Raw genomic sequence first — 20,530 nt, forward strand, 5'->3', positions numbered from 1 at the left:
AATGAAGGATTGTATCCTAACAAGAGCAATCCATTGGCTAAAAACTGTGGATATCTTTGATGACTTCTCCTTTGATGACTTGTGGAGGAATTGGCTAGTAATAGCTAACACTTCAACAAAGAATGATAGAATTCTGTCAAAATGGGTTCCGCCTTTGGAAGGTGTCATCAAGCTGAACTTTGATGGAAGCAGCCAAGGCAACCCCGGGCCTTCAGGTATAGCGAGTATCCTGAGAAATAAGGACAGCAACATAATATCCCTATTCTCAGGACCGGTGGGAGTGGGGGATTCCAAAAGGGCAGAAATCCTTGCTGCAATACAAGGAATTCAGATCGCCAACCAGCTTGGGGTGGAGCATCTCCTAGTTGAAGTCTCAGGTGGTAACAAGGTGGCTCCTAAACTTGGATACCACCATTTGGGGCTACAATGATCTCATCAAAAAAGTAAAGTGGTTAACCAACAATATGAGAGTTGAGGTAAAATGGGTTAGTAGGTTTGCTAATTCTTTTTTATGCTTCTTTGTAAGTTGTTATTAATTTGGAAATTTGTACTTAACTAGCCCGGAGAGGTTGCAACTCGTGCCTTTCCTTGGGGACTTTGTACTATTGTCTATTGGTGATTAATAAAATTATTTCAATTATCAAAAAAAAAGGGTGGACAGACCAAAGATTGATGGCCTTGAGTTTGATGGTCTAACAGAGGAGCAAGCTACAGATTTGGAGAGGGAGTTTGAGGAAGGAGAAGTTTGGGAGGCTGTAAAGGAGATGGAAGGGGACAAAACCCAAGGTCCAAATGGTTTCACCATGGCATTCTTCAAACACTGTTGGGGATTCCTAAAGAGTGATGTTCTGAGAGTGATGAGAGAATTTCATGATTCTACAACCCTGGAAGGAGCTTAAATTCCACCTTTATAACTCTAGTTCCAAAGAAAAAAGGTGCAGAGGAGCTAAGAGACTTTAGGCCGATTAGCTTGGTTAGTAGTATCTACAAAATAATAGCCAAGGTGCTCTCCAAGAGGCTCAAACAAGTGTTGGGGAACATAATCGCAGAAACTCAAGGTGCTTTTGTGGAGGGTAGGCTTATGGTAGATGGGGTGCTGGTAGCTAATGAGATGATAAATACCAGATTGAGAAGTGGGAAGGTTGGGTTACATTGTAAAGTTGATTTTGAGAAGGCCTATGATCATGTCAACTAGAGATTTTTAAAATGCATCTTAAGAAGAATGAATTTTGGCTCCAAATGGTAAAATTGGATGTAAGTTTGTATGAATACTCCTTCCTTTTCAATCTTGGTAAATGGAGTGTCTTGCGGTCGTTTCTGGAGCTCTAGGGGTTTATTTGTGTATCTGAAGCTCTTAGTAGATTGATGAAAAGGGCCACTTCGGGGGGGGATTTGTAGTAGGTTTAGTAGAAATCTGCAGAAATAAAAAACCTATAGAAAAGATGAAGAAAGGAAATGTTCTTAAGAGAAGAAGAAGAGAGAAAAGAATGAGCAATCTATCCTTGCCACCCCCTCTCATTATTATTTATACTTAAGGTAAAAATAGGTACAATAACAAGTATTCCATTATATGGCGGCTGAACACAAAAACTCAGTAAAGAACTTAAAAAAGGCACTCTAAAAGACTCCAAAGGGTCCCAACAAGTGTGTTGTGGTCCCCACTACCTATCTAAACAAATAATCAATAAAATTAACTCATAAATCTACACAATATCCTCAACACTCTCCCTCAAGTTAGGAGTAAATGTCACACATTTCCAACTTGCGCAGGTCATGTTCAAGCTTGTTCTTTGCAACCCCTTTGGTGAAGACATCAACCAACTGTAACTTAGAGGAGATATATGGTAGGTAGACTTGCTGTTACCCATTCTCTTATGAAGTGTCTGTCAACTTCAATGTGCTTTGTCTTGTCATATTGAACTGGATTGTGGGCAATATTGATTGCAGCTTGATTATCACAATACATCATGGGCTCCTTTGCATCTATCCCAATCTCACTCAACAAGGATCTAACCCAAAGTAATTCTAAGACACCACGGGCCATAGATCTATATTCAACTTCTACACTTGACCGTACAACCACTAACTATTTTTAGCTTTTCCATGAGACTAGATTTCCTCCCACAAAGGTGCATACCCCTGATGTAAATCTCCTGTCATCTAGACATCCTACCCAATTTGCATTTGAATAGGATTCCAGCTTCAAATTCCCATGATCTGAGAAAAAAAAATACCTCTACTCGGATGTTTCTTCAGGTATGCAAGTATCCTATTAATGGCTTCCCAGTGTTGAACCCGAGGAGCATGCATATACTGACTCATAACACCCACAGCATAGGAAATGTCTAGATGTGTCATGCATAGGTATAGTAGTCAACCTACCATCCTCTGATATCTCCCCACATCCTTAACCAACTCACCATTCAAAGCATTAATCCTGTGGTTCGGATCAATAAGAGTATCAGCTGATTTTGTTAGACAGTTTTGTATGCCCTTAGCTTCAATCAAAATTGATGTACTTTATGAGTTTATTGTAAATGAATAAAAGTACATATTTGATTCATGTTCCCTTGGTATGTTTCTGTGTATTACCCTTAAACTGAACACTTATTGAGACTCGTGTTAGTTTTGAATGTTCACAGCCAGTGGGTCGGTCTGGGGAGACCTATCCTGACAAGGCTGACATTGTGGTGCCACCAAGTCGGTTGGGGTGGCTTGTCTCAGCTACCGGGGTGAGACCCTAAGCACATACAGTGTGCGATTAATTAAATCTTTGAACTGGACCAGATTTCCAATATTGCCCTGGACCTTGGAGATTGATGGGCAAAACTGGAAAGTTACACCCGACCCCTAGACTCGATTATGATACTGCACTAGGTGTCGGATCGGACTGTCTTTGATGTACCAATCAGTGAGATCCTTAGCGGGGGTCAAAACCTGGGTATGTTGGGACAATCCGAGAATTCATCTGAGTGGGTGATCATAGTGACGGGATCAGCCCCTTTGTCGGACAAAGGTAATGATCGGGGATGCACTCACTGTTGGAAACCAAGACTGCCGACAGCTGATTTCAACCGTTGAAATTTGTTTTGCAAAATATATTTTATATGAGATATAAAAGTATATATATTATGGTTTCTAAAATGTTTGCAAAAGGGTTTTAATTCCCAGGATCCATATAAGTGGAGAGTGCAACACTGTTCCTTGCAGCCGAGGGAGAGGTCCTCTCTTGTCGAGCAGTGTATGATCATTATGGGCTGAGAGGTTAAGTGTAGACCATTGAGGATAATACCTGATGGGCTAATCTTGCATCTGCCCAGTCCCTGGGTGTTAGAAGGTGGCTTGGCCCAGGGACCACTTAGGGTAAGTGTTGGGCCCATAGAGCCCATTTGATGGGTTTCAGGGGGTGCACTGTCTTTAACAGTGTATTCGACCAGGTCTTGTAACAAAGGCTGGGCCGAACCCATGTGGCTGATGTGTAGATCAATGCTTGGGTCCCACGCCATACAAGGAAGCCCAACTGGGCAGCAGTTAGGAAGGTTAAGTAAGCACATAAGCTTAATGGGCCTAAAGCCCATTTCGAACTGGGCTATTAATTTAGTTAATTAAAGGGGCGAATTCTGAGATGGATTAGCAGTTAGGATAGGGTCTTAATCCTATCCACTCAGAGAGTCCAGATCTGAATGTGATTCAGATCTAGAAACCTCCTAATAAGATTAGGATAAAGCTAATCTAATCTGCAGATAATATAAGGGTTTATCCTTATCATTAGAAGAGAAAGCTAATCCAAATATGATTTGGATAAACACCTCCTAATGGGATTAGGAGCTGATCTTTTCAAGTTAACAAAAGGAAGGAGAGGGCGGCAGCCTTGAGAGAGACCAAAAAACACATCAGATCCTCTTTAGTGCTAAAATCAAGAAGAGAGAATTCTGCACCCTGCGAATACTCTCTTGCCGCCTCCTGGCTCTTGCCGCCCTGTTTGCCAATTCGATCTCCAGCTGTGGGAGAAGTCAAGATTGGATCTTGACATCAATTCTTTGAGAAAGGATTGAAAAGGAAGCTGTGCTCATGTTCCATCCTGTTGTTTCTTGCGAAGGACAGAGTTCTTGGGGAAGAACACTGCTGATTCTGCTCCATCCTGCATTGCGCCATCTTCAGTGGGAGCAGTCTTTGGATCCTTCCTTAGGCGTGAACACCTTCGTTGGGAGATATTGCTTCTCCGTATCAGGTATCATTCTCTCTCATTCCTTTTGGTTTAGATCTGGTTCAGTTTAAGGTTCAAGATTTATCCTTGAAAATATGATTTTCTAAATAGGGAATGTGATTCCCAGTTGAAGGGAGAGAAAAATTTTTGAAATTCGCCCCTTATTCCGCAATCTTTGGGCGTCCATGTGATGGATCTCTCAACCCTTCAGATTTAACACCTAACTTCTCAATTTCTTGCAATAGATCCAATACATACTTCCTCTGAGAGATGAATATCTCATGCTTGGATCTTGCAACCTCAATCACTAGAAAATACTTCAGTTCTCCTATATTATTAACCTCAAATTCTTGTTGCAATGACTTCTTCAGTGCATCAATCTCCCTCTGATTATTTCCTATAACAACTATATCATCCACATATTCAATCAGTATTGACGCCAATGATTCTCTCCTCTTCACAAAGAAAGTATGATCTTATTGAGTCTAGATGTATCCAAGGTGGATCAATGCTCCCCTAAACCTGTCGAACCACGCTTTAGGTGACTGTTTTAAACCATATAATGATTTTTTCAACCTACAGGCTTTTCCCTCACCAACATTCTCATTGAAGTCGATTGGAATATCCATATATACCTCCTGCAAATCGCCATTAAGGAAAGCATTTTTAACATCAAACTAGAAGAGTAGCCGTAAGTAAGTAGCTACTAAAAACAAGAGAATCCAAACTGAGCTCATCTTAGCCACTAGTGCAAACGTCTCTAAATAATCTATACCATAGGTTTGAGTATTACCCTTTTGCAACCAAACTTGTTGTGTACCTCTCAATGCTGCCATTGGCTTTGTATTCACAGTGAACACTCATCTACAACCAACTGCCTCCTTTTCCGTAGGAAGATCAACTATCTCCCATGTCTGATTCTTAAGCAAAGTTTCCATCTCTTCTATCATAGTTGTTCTCCACTCAAGTGTGGAGAGAGTCTCACTAACATTCCTAGGTATAGACACGGAATATAGTGAAGAAAGGCACAATAGGAGGGTAAAAGGGCACTATAGGAAAGACGGTGTCAAATGCAATAGGTTGTACACTTCCTCTTTCCCTTGCGGAGTGTAATGGGAAGATCAAGATCAACTACAACATCATCAGTGTTAGGTGCAGGAACATCGTCAATAAGATCAGAGGCAATGACAAGCTCAAGGGAAATACCTGGAATTTTATCAACCGAACCTAGAATCTCGAATGGACTGAAGGAGAGTGATGCAAGTTCTTCTATTGGAGCATGTGTGGAGTCAAACCCTCTAGAATTGGCGCTGAAAGAACTATAAGGCAAGCCATAGTGGATCAATTAGTGATACTGAAGCTGGTGATGGAGCAACAGATGGAACTGATGATGGAGCTAATGATGAAGAAACATATGGACTAGATGGAGGAACAAGAAGAACAGACTGTAAGCTCCACCCCCCCCCCCCAAAACAAAAAAAAAAAAAGAAAAAAAAAGAAAACACTCCCCTGAGGAGGACTACCATAGAAAAAGAATGTAGACTCAAAAAATGTAGCATCCATAGTAACAAATATGCTTCCCATTTCAAAGAACTTAAAAATAAAGATGACCTAAACGATAATGCCAGAGCATAATCTGAGTCACTGACTCTGACCCACTACTACTACTACTAACATGATGGCTCTGATGTCTTGGAAGCTTATCTAGAAGGTAGTATGAAATTCTTGTAAGTGCAACTTATTTTAGAAAATATAGTATGAAATTTTCACCATCTTACTTCAAGTGATGCTAAATACTATGCCAAGGAAATGTAACATAAACCGTGGTTTTAAAAGGTGGTTGAGGTGAGGCGACTAGATTCCACCAGGCCTCAATAGCCTTAGTTGCAAGATAGAGGGTGTAAGCCTCAATTTGAAGCGTACACCTCTAGCCTTTCTCCTCATTTTATATGAGGTAAGGGCCCCAAGTTGAATATATATTATCCATATATTTATGTATATTATATATATTTTATATTATTTATATATCATAAATGAATATATATGCATTATATATAAATATATAATAAAAAAACCATAAATATATATATAACATTATATTATAAATAAATAATAATATAATGTATATTATAAAAATAAAAAAACAAAAAACCAATTACGAACCGATTAACCGGTTAACCGATCGGTAGTTCGATTTCGATTACCAGTTTCCCAAAAAACTGGTACTACCAGTTTGGTTTGGAAAAAAGGTCCATGGTTCGGTAACCGAATCATGAGCACCCCTAGTGGTGGCTTCTTCGATCAAAATATTGAAGATTCAAGAGAAAGAAATGAATAAATTGATTGAGGAGAGAGCGAAATCAAATCACGTACAGGTCAATCCTCCTCCTTCCCCCTTCTTCTACTGACACATTTCCCTATGTGTCTATAAAACAGTAAAACCAGAAAAATCACATTCAACGATTCAAGAAGAAGAATCTTCTTCTTTAGCTAAAGCACATGCCAATACTCTGATCATATATACTCGACAATGATCTTGCTTGCATCCAATATCAATGATGCCTAAATACAAGTTCAATAAGGAACCGTCTCTAACTTAATTGCTCCATATTCTGTTATTATTCATGTATATATCCCTTCTCTGTGTTTTTGTACCCAGAACATAGAAATATTTGAGTGGGTTTGGGGCTGTGTGGTGTGGTATTCATGTCGAAGATTTCAATGATTAAAGTTAAAGGCTCTCTATACATAAATGGCCCATCTTTTCCCAATTCATCTCCACTAGTAAGTAGTAACTACCCTACAAAATGGACATAAACGGAACTACTTTATGAGCTTCAAGCCTTCAACTCATTAATAACAATCATCACAAGTAGTGTATTAAAAAAGAATCCACCCTTTCTTTATTTGTACTTTAGCTTATAATATCTTATGCTAATTAAAGGAACAACACAAGAACTATGCCAATTTCTGATGCATAATATACTCAGTCCCCTGACCTCAACCAAGGAAAAGGATTTCAATTTGTGGTTCAAAAATTATGGCCATTACCTGATCTCCAATTTGTTGGCAGTTGACACTGACTATCCTAGGTCCTAGGAGGGTGGGTAGGGGGAGATACAGAGCTAACCTTGCACAAAGTGACCACTCAAACTCAAATCTATGTTACCAGGCTTGTCGGCCCAAGCTTTTATCATAACACCAACTACCAAGTAATTGCTCCATGGAAGAAAAAAAGAAATAACATTAGATCTGAAAATTATAACATCAATGGAATTCAAACACTTGATGGATCGGAAAGCTTCGTAGATGAACTGAGACGTTTAAGTAATATTTTATTACTAATTTACTACCAATTATGAGAAAAAACTAGATGATCAGCAACTACCACTTCAATTTTGTGCACAAAAATAATTTAATTTAACTCAAAAGAAAAAAGGATTGGGAGATGGAATGAACACGATTAGATTTTAGATAGATAGTGGGGTATCTTCCTTCACTTGCAGTAAACCCAAAGATGGTTAAAGCACCACAACCCGATTGCCCAGATTTATGCGCACAGTACAATGAAGTTGCAGGAACTTCAACTTTGTGCACAAAAATAATTTAATTTAACTCAAAAGACAAAGGGATTGGGAATGATTAATGAGAGACACTGACTTCATAGTTGGGAGATGGAATGAGTGCGATTGATTTTAGATAGATGGTGGGGTATCTTCCTTCACTTGCAGTCAACCCAAAGATGGTTAAAGCACCAGAACCCAATTGCCCATATTTATGTGCACAGTACAATGAAGTTGCAGGAACTCCTCAGCAAACAAAATCATGCCGTCTATCCTTTTTTGGCATCAATAGTTGCAAGTCTTATGCTGCAAGTGGGCTATATTCACCATACATATTCTTCTTGCAGGTGTAGCATTAATATCATGTAAAGGTTCCTTCAGTGTCTGAAATTAAAGCATTTGACATGATAAAGGAATTACCAACAGCGACCATACATTTTGCATGGTTCATACCAATCTGTCTGTCCCAATTACAAGCTACCACTTTTCTTACCTCTCTACCTTTTCTAATTGCTTTCCTTTTTGGCTTTTTCATTATATAATCTTCCTTTTCTTCGCTATGTATAGTTTGACAACTTGTGGCCCCATAATCTGTGTTTCTTATATCTTAAATCTTACCAAATGTAATCTCCCTTCTCCTGTCCAGCAGAAGAAAATTACCATTTCCAGAAAAAGCAAGAAAGCACAATGGTCCTTGTAGCAGTGTAGCACGGAACCTCAGAAGTATGATGGACCATTGGGTTAATGTCTAGTTGTTACAAATTTTATTAATTTAATACTATTAATAGTTAGAACATGTCCAAATCAGATTTCTTTTAATTCACTACCTGCCAGTTGATGAGATGTTATATGCTGTCTTTGTCTTGGAGGCATTTACATGTTGTATAATTGACTTGTCTTGATTCTTTTTTCTTTTGATAAATTTCTTAATTCTTTTTTTGGTTATAAGTTATAACTTAATTTAATTAGTATTAGTTTCTAAATTTTGACATAAAATCCTCTCATTATATTTGTTAATCACTTAATTTTTCTTTGTTGTAGGTTTATATATATATTTTAAATTTAACCAAAAAAATGTCAAAAAGAAGTAGACAAGGAGGAGAAGGAAATAGAAAATATCATAAATGGAAGTATGGAACATAAATGAAAGAATTGAAACAAAATGGAAAGTGAAATGTATATTTAAAGTGTAATTTTTGTGAAAAGCAAGTTTCAGGGGGTGTAAAAAGGATGGAAGCACATCTTGTAGGAACTCATGAAAATGTAGCCCTATGCAAAAGAGCTCCTCCCGAAGAAGTTGAAGAAATTGAAGAATTTTTTAAGAAATTCAAAGAGCATCAAGAAAAAAAAAGAAAAAAAAAAAAACTACTGAGGAAATGGAAGAGGTTCGTTGAATACGATATTTCCATAGATCTATTGATGAGATAGTTATAAAATTTAATAGTGCAAGGGAATCAAGAAATACATCTAATTGTGGTGTTACATCAAGAAAAGTATGGGGACCTATGGACGAATTTGTCGTTTCCAATCAAAATGCAAGCAGACAATTTGAGAAACAAACCACATTGAATGCACAGTAGAAAAAGGAAGAAAGAAATAGAGTTTGTCGAGAAATTGGGAGAATGACATGTGAAAATGGTTTGCCATTTAATCTGTCTAATTCCCCTTCATTCAAGAGTGCATTTGAAGCTGCATGTGCATATGGAAGAGGATTAAAGCTTCCTACTATGCACGAAGTGGGCACTTAGATCTCAAATGAAGAAGTCCAAACAATAAATGAAAAGATGGCTGATTTTTTTATCAATAACTCAATAAATTAATTTCATTAGAATTAGAAAAAACAATACAACCAGATGTTGTAAAAGGAAACAAAGAAGATGGCTGATTTTAATAAGTCATGGGAAGAATATAGACGTTACATATTGTTTGATGGGTGGAAAGATGCATCAAGACAAAATTTAATAAACTTTTTGGTTAATTGTCCTAAGGGTACATGGTTCCTGAAGTCTATAGATGCATCGGATATTGTAAAGGATGGTAAATTGTTGTTTAAGCTTTTGCATGAAGTTGTAGAGGAAATTGGTGAGAAGAATGTTGTGCGAGCGATAATAAATGATGTATCTAATTATGTAAAAGCTAGTAAGATGTTGACGAAAAAAAGGACGAAGTTGTATTGGACTCCATGTGTTGTCTATTGTATAGACTTGATATTGGAGGATATTTTTAAACTTCCAGATCATGAGTCTGCTTTCAAAAATTCAAAAAGAGTACTGAATTTTTTGTAAACAATCATGGATGGGTGTTGGCATTGATGAGAAGTTATCTAAAGAGTTTGATGGGTTCAATGTGAACTTTACAAAGTATGTTTACATCAAATAAGTGGGCACAAAGTTTTTATGCAAAAAAACCTGGAGGAAAAGCAATTAAGGCAATTATTTTGATAGATAAACGTTTTTGGGTATCTATAACTTATGCTATTAAAACCACTAAACCATTGGTCATTGTGTTAAAAAAGGCGGATTCTGATAAAGAGAGAGCAATGGAGTTCTTATATGATGCAATGGATGAAGGTAAGAATGAAATTGCAAAAAAAATATGAATTGGAATGAGGCAAACTACAAACCAATTTGGGATGTTATAGATAGGAGGTGGGAATTTCAGCTTCAACAAGACTTACATTCATGTGCTTATTATTTAAACCCACAAATATGGTATGGATCAAGTTTCTCCAAACACCCAATAATAAAAAGAGGTTACTATAACGCCCTAGATAGGATGTTTCCAGATAGGCAAGAACAAGAGGGGATAGAGATGCAACTTAATGATTTTCGATTAAAAAAGGGATATTTGGGAAGAAGTAACATAGGTACAATCTACAATATTTAAAATGAGCCCCAGAAAGTTAAATTTTAAATTTTATAATTTTAATATTATTCAAGGTTATATGATTTCTTATATTAAGTTGTATTATGTTGTTTTATATATGGTCTTTTTAATAGTTGAATGGTGGTTAGTGTATGGTGAAGATACTCCACCTATACGCTTGACGAAATTTGCAATAAGAATAAAGTCTTACTTGTAGTGCTTCTCTTGTGAGCGAAATTGGAGTTCATTCAATCAGGTAAAATTCTTCAAATAATTTAATGTTCAAACTTTAAAATGTAATATAATAATAGATTTCTAACTTTGAACAGTTGTGATAATTTTTAGATTCATACTAAGAGCAGAAATCATTTAGCGCAAAAATAATTAAATTCATTGGTGTATGTCATGTATAATTTGAAGTTGTCGTAGAAACAAGCAAGGAACAAAACTGCAAAGGATCCAATTAGTATAGAGCCTGATGATATAGGATCAGATGATGAATGGATTGCAGATGAACGTCCAAATGATCCAGCCCTAGAAGAACTTCCTCCACTTAAATGCTTATTTGTCTTAAAGTGTGTTATTTGGATTTTGGAACTATATTTTGTTATTGGGATTTGAAATTTTATTAGAACTATGTTTTGTTATTTGAATTTGAAATTTTATTAGAACTATGTTTGTTATTTGGATTTTGGAATGACCTCTTAAAGTGTAAAATGTAGAATGTAGAATGATTCTTTGTCTCAAATTTTAAATATGGAGTCACATATGTTTTCTTAGTATGATCCAGCCCTAGAAGAACTTCCTCCATTTAAATCGTTATTCGTCTTAAAGTGTGTTATTTGGATTTTGGAACTATATTTTGTTATTTGAATTTGAAATTTTATTAGAACTATGTTTTGTTATTTGAATTTAAAATTTTATTAGAACTATGTTTGTTATTTGGATTTTGGAATGACCTCTTAAAGTGTAAAATGTAGAATGTAGAATGATTCTTTGTCTCAAATTTTAAATATGGAGTCACATATGTTTTCTTAGTTTCTTTTTTTTTTGCATGATTGAAAGTTCTTATTAGTTCATCTTTTAAGGTGAATAGGAATTATGAAATAAAGAACACTCTTTTAAGTCTTTATTTGTTCCCTTTTATAGGAATTTGCAATTTTGAACTTCAAGGATTCATATTTTGTGGTTTTATTATTGGATTGCATCACATGTGTGCTCTAAGTAGATAAGGTACATTCATTTGATCCCATCTTTTTTATTCAACTTTTCTTCTATAGTTTAGACTTCAGAGATTGTATTGTAGTAACAGATTCTATAATAATAGTTAGTGGTTAGTTGGTTACTAGTTATTTTGATTATAATATTATTTCTTCATTGCTTAGGCTCCATAAAATTATTCTTGAAAATATTTAAACACACGATCAACAATTATTGAACCTTTGATACACTAAATAAGTCACAAATAACTATATAAATTTTCAATTATTTATTTCTTTTTATGTTTCCATAATTTTTAAGTTTTTAGTTTGAAGCCTCAAACTGCCTTGAGGCTTACGCCTCACCTCTTTAGCACCAACTGCTTTGCCTCCACCTTTAGCCTTTTAACACCTCAATGAAGGGAATTCATATCCACAAAAAGACTAATAATACTCCCAGCTTGCCAGGTAGTCCCAATGAAATCAATTTACAGATCTTTTAAATGGATTAAATTTGCTTGACATGCTTCATTATCTATGGTTGTATACATGAGGTTTACCTAATTCTAAATAAGAAAGAGTGGATTACATTCTCAAACAAAGCAACCACCACCTAATGCCTAATTATTCCTCCCCATCGATATCCTCTTGTCATCACCCACATCCCATCTCTCTCCTTCACAAAAGGTTTTTTCTTTTATTTTCCTCCTTTTTCCTTCTTTTAAAATCTTCAAAAGCTCTTCTAGAAAAAGCTTTTCCACCCTCTACATCTATCCGCAAGACTCTTCACACCCATTTTTCCACCAGAGACCTCTCCGACCATAACAATTGGCTTGACTCCTGTACCTGAGGAATCATAGTCATCCACCTTCTCTCCTTATCCCCCTGAATAATCATACTTCACCACCCCTTCGATTGAGAGCGACTCAATCTCCTTCAAGCTTTTAGAACAAGCTCCCCCTTGGATCTTCTTAATTGTGGTTTTCAGATTCACCCCTCTTCTCTCATACACTCTTTTATACTTGCTGGTAGAACCAGCCCTAGTAATCCCTGCTTTCAAGCATGAAAAGACCTTCGTCACATGCACAAGATGCAATTTGCATGAACAATTACTTTTCTTTGCAGCCGTTGAACCTTCTTCGAAAAAGTGCTATGAACTTGTAGTTCCCTCTTCCTACCTAAATCAACTCCAATTTTTCCTTCTACCACTTATTGAATGTATTGAAGCTACAGATTCAATATATTCAATAAGTTGTGTAACGTATTAATCCTATATGGTCAAAGAATGACCCTTTATTTTTTCTGTAAATTAAACATGATAAGAATATCAAGGGAAAATTTTACAAAACTAGTCTATCTACCATTTCACATTCCCTCCTCGCATAACCAACTTTTTTTTTGCATAACTCAACTTTCTTAGTTTATCTACCATTTCGCATTCCTTCCTCGCATAACCAACTTTTTTTTTGCATAACCCAACTTTCTTCAGATCCATGTTGCAGGAACTCTTCCAAATGAGAATCTATTTTTAACATTTGCCACATTCCAACACTTCATGGATTCTGGTTCAGTAAAGCTTGATTTCCTTATTCTTTGATTTCCTTCATATAAACTATTATCTACCATACATTACAACTTACAACCTTTCATCATTTTCCTTCATAGAGCTCCTAGATGGCAAACATAACAATGTAAAATAATATTAACATTGTCCTTAAGAAAGAATGGAAAAGATGATAGTGCACCATTTATTTGTGCTTCAATTCATAAAAATGTTATGCAACCACCACATATCCTGTTTTCTAATCCAATATAAGCTTATTAACAAGAAATCTGATTGCATTAACCAAGTATTTAATCACAATTTCCAAGCTCTTCTTCATCAGTACCCCAGCTAACCTGGGCTCTAATTGATACCCCTTGTGTCTTTCTTATGTAATAAAATAGCAAAACAGGATAAAATATTCTGTTAATCAATTCCTATACTGTTATGTATACTTACCAAAAAAAAAATATTGATATAGAATGATCATAAAAAAACAGTCTTCAGTTCCTTTAATTTAAGACTTTGAGTATAATAAAATAATAGTTCCATCACATATTTAATGATTGAATCTATTGCCAGAGTACCAATGCCCTTAAAATATCATTCACTGTTTATTCTTGTTGCCAAACATCCAATACTTTGAACCTTGCCTGCACCATCTCTAAAGACTCCTCCAATACCTGACACTCCCGAGCTTCCCATGGAGCTCCCATCAAAATTTAATTTTATTTTATTAACTGCTGGGAGTATCCACTCCATAAACACGTTTTCCTTTTCTTTAGAAGAAAGTGCCACTTCAGTCCATGCCCTTAAAATATCATTCACGGAAAAGCCTTGGAAAGATCAAGTGTCTTTACCCTGTGTGCAACTTTGATTTTTATAGTCTCAAAAATTTCCTCTTTCGATCTACTTTTCTCATTGAAGATCCTCCCAAGCAGTTCAAACCACTTGGGCTGTAAAGGCCCACTACATCCTGTGGAGGATTCCACCTGCAACCAAAAAGAGCACAACAGAAGTCCCAATTATTAATTTGATTCTCTTTTCTTTATTTCCTTCTTATTTTCCTCCCATTTCTAGGGTGGATTCTGTGGGGATATCAGGATCTCCTTTTTATTGGAGCAACCAAGTAATGTCCATCCACTGTAGCTGGCATCATTGAGGTCAGGATGTGCCCTCAACGCTACCCTATCTATAGCTGGTCTCTGAGTAGGCTGTACGCAACCACCTTTTGCTTCTTCTTCTAAGCAGCTGAGTAGGTTGTAAGCAGTAACAACCAGCAACAAGGATAGAGTTCCTTAATGTTTTGGTTGTAGGCTGTAATCTGGCAGCCCCCTTTTTCTGTTCTTCCTATATAAAACGAGCTAAAAGTAATTCTATATTGCAAGTCTTTCACTGTTTCCCTTCAGATCCAAACTTGTTAAGTCAAAGAATAACTGATTTGACCAAAGAAAAACCCATAAAGTATGGTTATGGTCAATTTTCTAGCAAAATTTAGCTGTCTTTTTATCCTGTATATGCAAGTTAAGTAGCATTCTTGTACGGTTGTACCCTAGTTTTGCAGGTTCTTAAGTGTCTGCTCCTGATTATTACTGTATCTATGTGCGTTAATGGCCTGTTAATGTTAAATGGCATGTCTATCTTCCAAAATTCAGATCTGCAAATTATTATGTTATGTATTGATTTTCATTTAATTTTTCAAAAGTTGTGCCTTGCTTTGTTCAAGCACATGCCTTGCCTTGAGCCTTAGATGCTAGGAATTCTCGAGGGATGGGCCCCAACCAAACAGCTTTTACAGGAATTCTCAAGGGACAGAAGGGTTGAAAACAAGCACTTTTATGAGTACCAACAAGGTTTTGTTAAAATAAAAACATAGAGTAATATACAAATGGCTACATCTCAGAGATTGGGATGGCCAATATAGAAGCCGCATACATCAAAGGTCCCCCCCACTCTCCAAAATAAATCTTCTCTATTCACCACTTGTTTTACTAAAGCATTTGTGATCTGCTAACCTACTAGCTGATCTATGAGCCCACGTTGTATTGATACTTCTGTTTCTTTTGAGATCATCTCCTTCATAATATGTCAGAAACAAGCATTTTAGGGAAATTTAAGTACAAAAGAGTGTCAATTGCCTTCACAGCACACACACTATTGCCCCTTCGCATGCATTAGAGATTAACATTCTTCAATTGCCCAATTAGAAGAATAACATCCTCATTTTCATGCTCTGTAAGATAATTTTAAAACCTAGCCAATAAAGCATGTGGTTCATCAACCAATAGATTTACAGACTATAGTGCAGAGGCAGTTAAGCTGAATATCATAGGCAAATTAGAATTTCAAAATTGTCCTAAGAAATTGTGTGGATGGATGGTGACTGGATATTCCTTACCACTTTTTGTAATCTATGATACCCAGATACCTGTTCAAGGGTTTCAGTTCATGTCAGATATGAGATACTTCAATTTTGTGTAAATTCCACATCAAACACATTATCCAGCCGTGCCTTTGGCATATCTGGGTAATATACCTCATAACTTCTTTATTGGAAACGGTTGCTTATATTAAATAAATAAAAATCAGATCATTGCAATATAACAAGTATCCCAAACATAGGGGTGAAGACCCCAAAAAGAAAAATTATTATTACAATTCCACCCAAAACAATTGTTCCCTGTTACCCCCTTGCTTGGCCAATGTGTCTGCCAAACCATTTGCAGATCTCCTGGCCCACAGCAAATTGCTTATAACTTCATTTTTTTTTGGATAAATCTCATAACTTACTCCATTGACCTTTACCACATCCTAAATACACACTGAACTACTAATCTCCACTTTATGCACCTGGAAGGTGCATTTCATTACAAATCTAAGAATGAGAAATATCTATTTAGTTCAGAAAAGTCACTGTGTTTGTCCCTTGAAACTAAAGGATCTAGTTGTCAAACACTTGGACATGCTGACACCTAATACTTGGCACAGCACTTCTTGTAGCATCTTAACAATGCTCCTAGTTGAAGTCAGTGAATAACCCTGAATCTTCGCATTTTTAAACAAGGATCAAGAAGAAGGAGGACACATACAATCAGTCAACACTTTGACATTCATATTTCTATTATATGTTTAAATTATTTACATAATTATATATTATTTACCATCATGTCACATGGATTTTTGTTGTGGACGTCTGAATGTATAACGTGCCAAGGAAACACTATTAGAAAATGTGCACAATCATGCATCACGATGTGTCTGTTTGTAGACATGCACAATCATGAGAGAGAGAGAGAGAGAATGGAGGATATAAAACTGTTCCTCCGGGCAGGTAGTATACAAGACAGAAAACATGGTAGAATGGCAGAACTATTTTGGCACGCAAAGCAAAGTGATATAAATATATTTCCTATATGCAAATTCAAATGAGACCAGATTTTTCATTAGCACTTTTTTTGTTAGTTAACTTTTCACTAGCACATCAACCCTTTATAACTGACAAACTTTAAAGCTAATAAATCTTTTGCATGTAACTTCTTATCAGTTCTATCTAAATCTTCAATGATATCAAGAAAAATAAAGAATATATCTAACATTAGCATGTTGTAAATCTTCTTTAATTTCATTTATCCAAAGGAGAGAGCAACAGAACCCTTGAAGCAATCATCATAACAAGTTCACCATCTGCAATTCCATACTATGCACAGGAATTCCAAATTCATCATAAAGAGATGCTGAAAATGGTTATCCTTGATTAAGTAAGATATTGTCCTATATCTGATTTACATACATCGTAAATGTTTTAATTATAAGCCTAAAAATGAAATTCCATTTCAGCTCAAAGCCATGCAAAGTAAAATATCCAACTCAAACAGAAAACAATAAGGGAGAAGAAGGCAGAAAGATTTCCCCTGAGACTCCCATTTAACACAAACAAAAAATAAAATAAAATAAAATTATCACCCATATTTTGAGCATGTGTTATTTCCTCCTTTTTTTTCTCTTTTGGGGCAGGGAGTCTTCCACAACCACAGGATGTTTGGAACTAAATTGTGATCTTGAAACTCACCCTGGTTCAATAACCGATAGCTGTGTGGCAGCACAGGCATAAATGGACTAAGCTTGTGGCGCTCTGCCAATAGATCAGAGAGGTACCTGCCAACAAATAGTTGAATCTGTAAGAACTAACCATGCAAATATACAGGCACATGACTACCCTTTAACTTGTGAATATGCCCAAGATATAAGCGTATGTATGTATAGCCATATGCTACCACACAACTTTTATAATATGCAAAGTAAAGCAATATCACAATGATTTAACTAAAAGAAGAAACATAATTTGCTGTTGATTTAACTAGTGGTTGATTGGAAACACCTACAAGCACTAAAAGAAGAAACATAGTAGACCAAAAAAACATGAAAAACGAACAATCTTTGAATAAGTTTACAGTATTAAAATGTAAATGCATGATAAAGGAAGAAAAAAAAAATGAAGAGGATGAAGAACAATTACTTTTCCTCAACTTTTCACAATTTCCATTTGAAGAACAAATTTGCGAAAGACAAATGAAGTCCGGGAAGTAATGATCTACATTATTTTTTTCCATACCAATAACATGTTACAAGAACGACTCACTTGGAAAACATCAGAAACTAAAGCAGGGACAACTAGATAGAAACCGAAAACAGAGAAGATCCAAACTCACTAATGTCAATGACAGCCAAGCCAACAAGAGAATTGGTTCTCATTATTACCCCCCACCCCTCACCACCACCAATAAATAAATAAATAACTACTTAAAAACATAACCAGCAGCAGAAAATGATCCAAAACACTGACCAAGTTGAAGCAAACAAAAGCCGAAACTAAAGGAAACTTATTCGGAAACATTCCAGATATCAAACCGGATATTCAACCTTGGGGAAAAAATCACTGCCTAAACGAGTATAAAACCATGATATTCGAAAAGGCAGGAATTGAATAAATCAAAAACCTTACTTTCCACATGCAACATCCAAATCATGGTGATTAGATAGAAAATCCTCAAAAGTTAGAAGCGCTTACGCATCATATCAGATCATATTGCATCCAAATAAAAATGGATCATCTGAATTCCAACATTTTTCGTGACATCAAAGAAATAAAAGGACAAAAAGTATGGAAAAAATCAGATATATGGAATGGTAATAAGATAAATCAAAGAACAAGTTCTAATGGAATCAAATACCATAGGAACTGGAAAATAGGAAATAAGACGATGATGTATAGGTCGAATAAAACGAATACGATACAACGAAAAAGATAATAAAAAAAAAATCGCTCCTCTCGATTTAGTGCTTCTCTTTATTTGCAGAAATAGGCAAAGTCTTTGAAGCTTACTTCTCTTGTTCGACCAGAGCGTTTGTTGCAGAACGAATGCCGATGTGAGGAGAGTGAGGAGCGGTAGAAGGAGAAGGTGAGTAAGCCATATATCTGCCGGAAGACATGTTTGCAGAGAGATAGACCTTAGATCCCGGCCAGATTCCAGCGGAATGGCTAGGGATCCGGCGGAGATGCTTCTAGTTGAGTCGGCAGGAGGAGAGGTACTTATAGAGTAGAGAGATTGATGAGAGGAGGAGACGAGATGGGTGGAAAAGAATAGTTAGCTTTACTTACTGTCTGAACGACAAATTTTTCCCAGTACACGTACTAACCTACACGTATAGTTTACTCTGTTATTTACTACGGACTACTCAGTTATTTTCAATGTTTTAAAAAGCGAACCGGAGGTCGACCCATTTTCCCTCCGAGTCACGGGTTACCGGTTCGACCATCCGGATCGAATGGTTCAATCCGTGACATCATAATTAAAAATATGAAAAAATGTATCATATATACATATAATATATATGAATAAAACCTGTATAAATATCCAAAAATGATATAAAATTATAAATAGCCAAAAAAATGTCTGAAATCTCTAAAAAATTACTAATATTTACATAAAATATATAAAATAACTAAAAAGATATTGAGCATTGGTGTGAATCACCCAATACAGTCGTCGACGACCGACGAGAAGTGATGTAGCATGATCTGACTACTCCCAGCTGGAGGCTCATCTGGCTTCCAATCGAGCAGCGAGCTGGATCAATCTGCAAGATGATGAATCGGAGAACCTGGGGTGGCTAACCTAGTGAGGTCGCTCTGATGCTTAAGTTAGTATCTGCGAGCTGAATGCTTTGAGAATTTGAGAGAGCTAAAGAGCTAGAGAGTAGAGTGATCACGCGTACTTGGGCCCTAGAGCGGTTGTTGCTCTTATATAGCTGAGCTGTTGTGGGTTTTGCGGAATGGTTCTGGGATCTTTGGCCTGAGTGGATGAGATCTGTTTCTGCTTTAGTTAGGGAGTAACGTACCAATCAATGAAATCTACCGTTTCCGCCTAATCTAGGCGGGGAGAGGATATGGTCTGTCGTTATGTGGTGTGATCCCGTGAGGTTCGGAGTGTTAGTTCATTGTGATCTCGAGAGATTCGGGGTCTGCTAGAGAAACTTTTGGAGTCATTATGTGGCAGTTCGGGTTGTTAGCCCCAAGTTGATACTTTGGTTCTTTAGTTCCGAATTGGATTGAATGCCGAGGTGAGCTTTAGGCCGAGGTGCCCCGATGCTGAGGTGGGTTTTGGGCCGAGGTGGTTGAATACCTGAGCTCAAACGTTGTGAACTAGGCTTGCTAGGCTAAGCTGTCATCCCTTAGTCAGGTCGTGTCCACGTGTCCCCTTTTCGCTAGGTTGGGCCAAATCACCCTTCATCAATTATCCCCCACTCCCCGAGCCAGGGGTTTCAACCCGGTGCGGGGAGTTCACGACGAGTCTAGGTGGATTTGGCATGAGGTCTAGGCGGCTTGACGGGCAAATCATTGGTCGAACCTGTTCAGCCGCCCGACTCAATCAGGAATAACCCAAGTCGGGTCAAATTTATGCGCGGACGTCACACCGTTTATAAACTCCGCGGACGTCAAAACATGCGCTAAATCGATTTCAACCCTGGGAGTCATGCAACCGGTTTTCCTAGGAGTCGTTGGATCATGGCGATCTCGACCGTTGATCCCCAGACACACCAGCTATAAATAGGGGCAAGGGGCTCATTTTTTTCGCCACAAGTCCGCTAATCC

The 20,530-nt window shown here is 36.8% G+C and overlaps 1 protein-coding gene across 1 annotated transcript in view; it reads right to left on the reverse strand.

Annotated features, from left to right (window-relative positions):
- The window catches only part of LOC148874357 (KH domain-containing protein At5g56140-like), a 29,503-nt gene extending 10,444 nt beyond the window's left edge, over nucleotides 1-19,059 (reverse strand). The window contains exons 1-2 of the mRNA XM_088964459.1: nucleotides 18,761-19,059; nucleotides 17,447-17,532 (exon numbers count right to left, since the gene is read on the reverse strand). Of these exons, the coding sequence (XP_088820585.1) occupies nucleotides 17,447-17,532; nucleotides 18,761-18,867 (193 nt within the window). The 5' untranslated portion in view covers nucleotides 18,868-19,059. The remainder of the gene's footprint in view (nucleotides 1-17,446; nucleotides 17,533-18,760) is intronic.
- Between the last annotated feature and the right edge of the window lie 1,471 nt (nucleotides 19,060-20,530).

Source organism: Nelumbo lutea, chromosome 1 (assembly GCF_056320005.1).
Source record: "Nelumbo lutea isolate HS-2025 chromosome 1, American lotus-T2T, whole genome shotgun sequence".
Taxonomy (NCBI): domain Eukaryota; kingdom Viridiplantae; phylum Streptophyta; class Magnoliopsida; order Proteales; family Nelumbonaceae; genus Nelumbo; species Nelumbo lutea.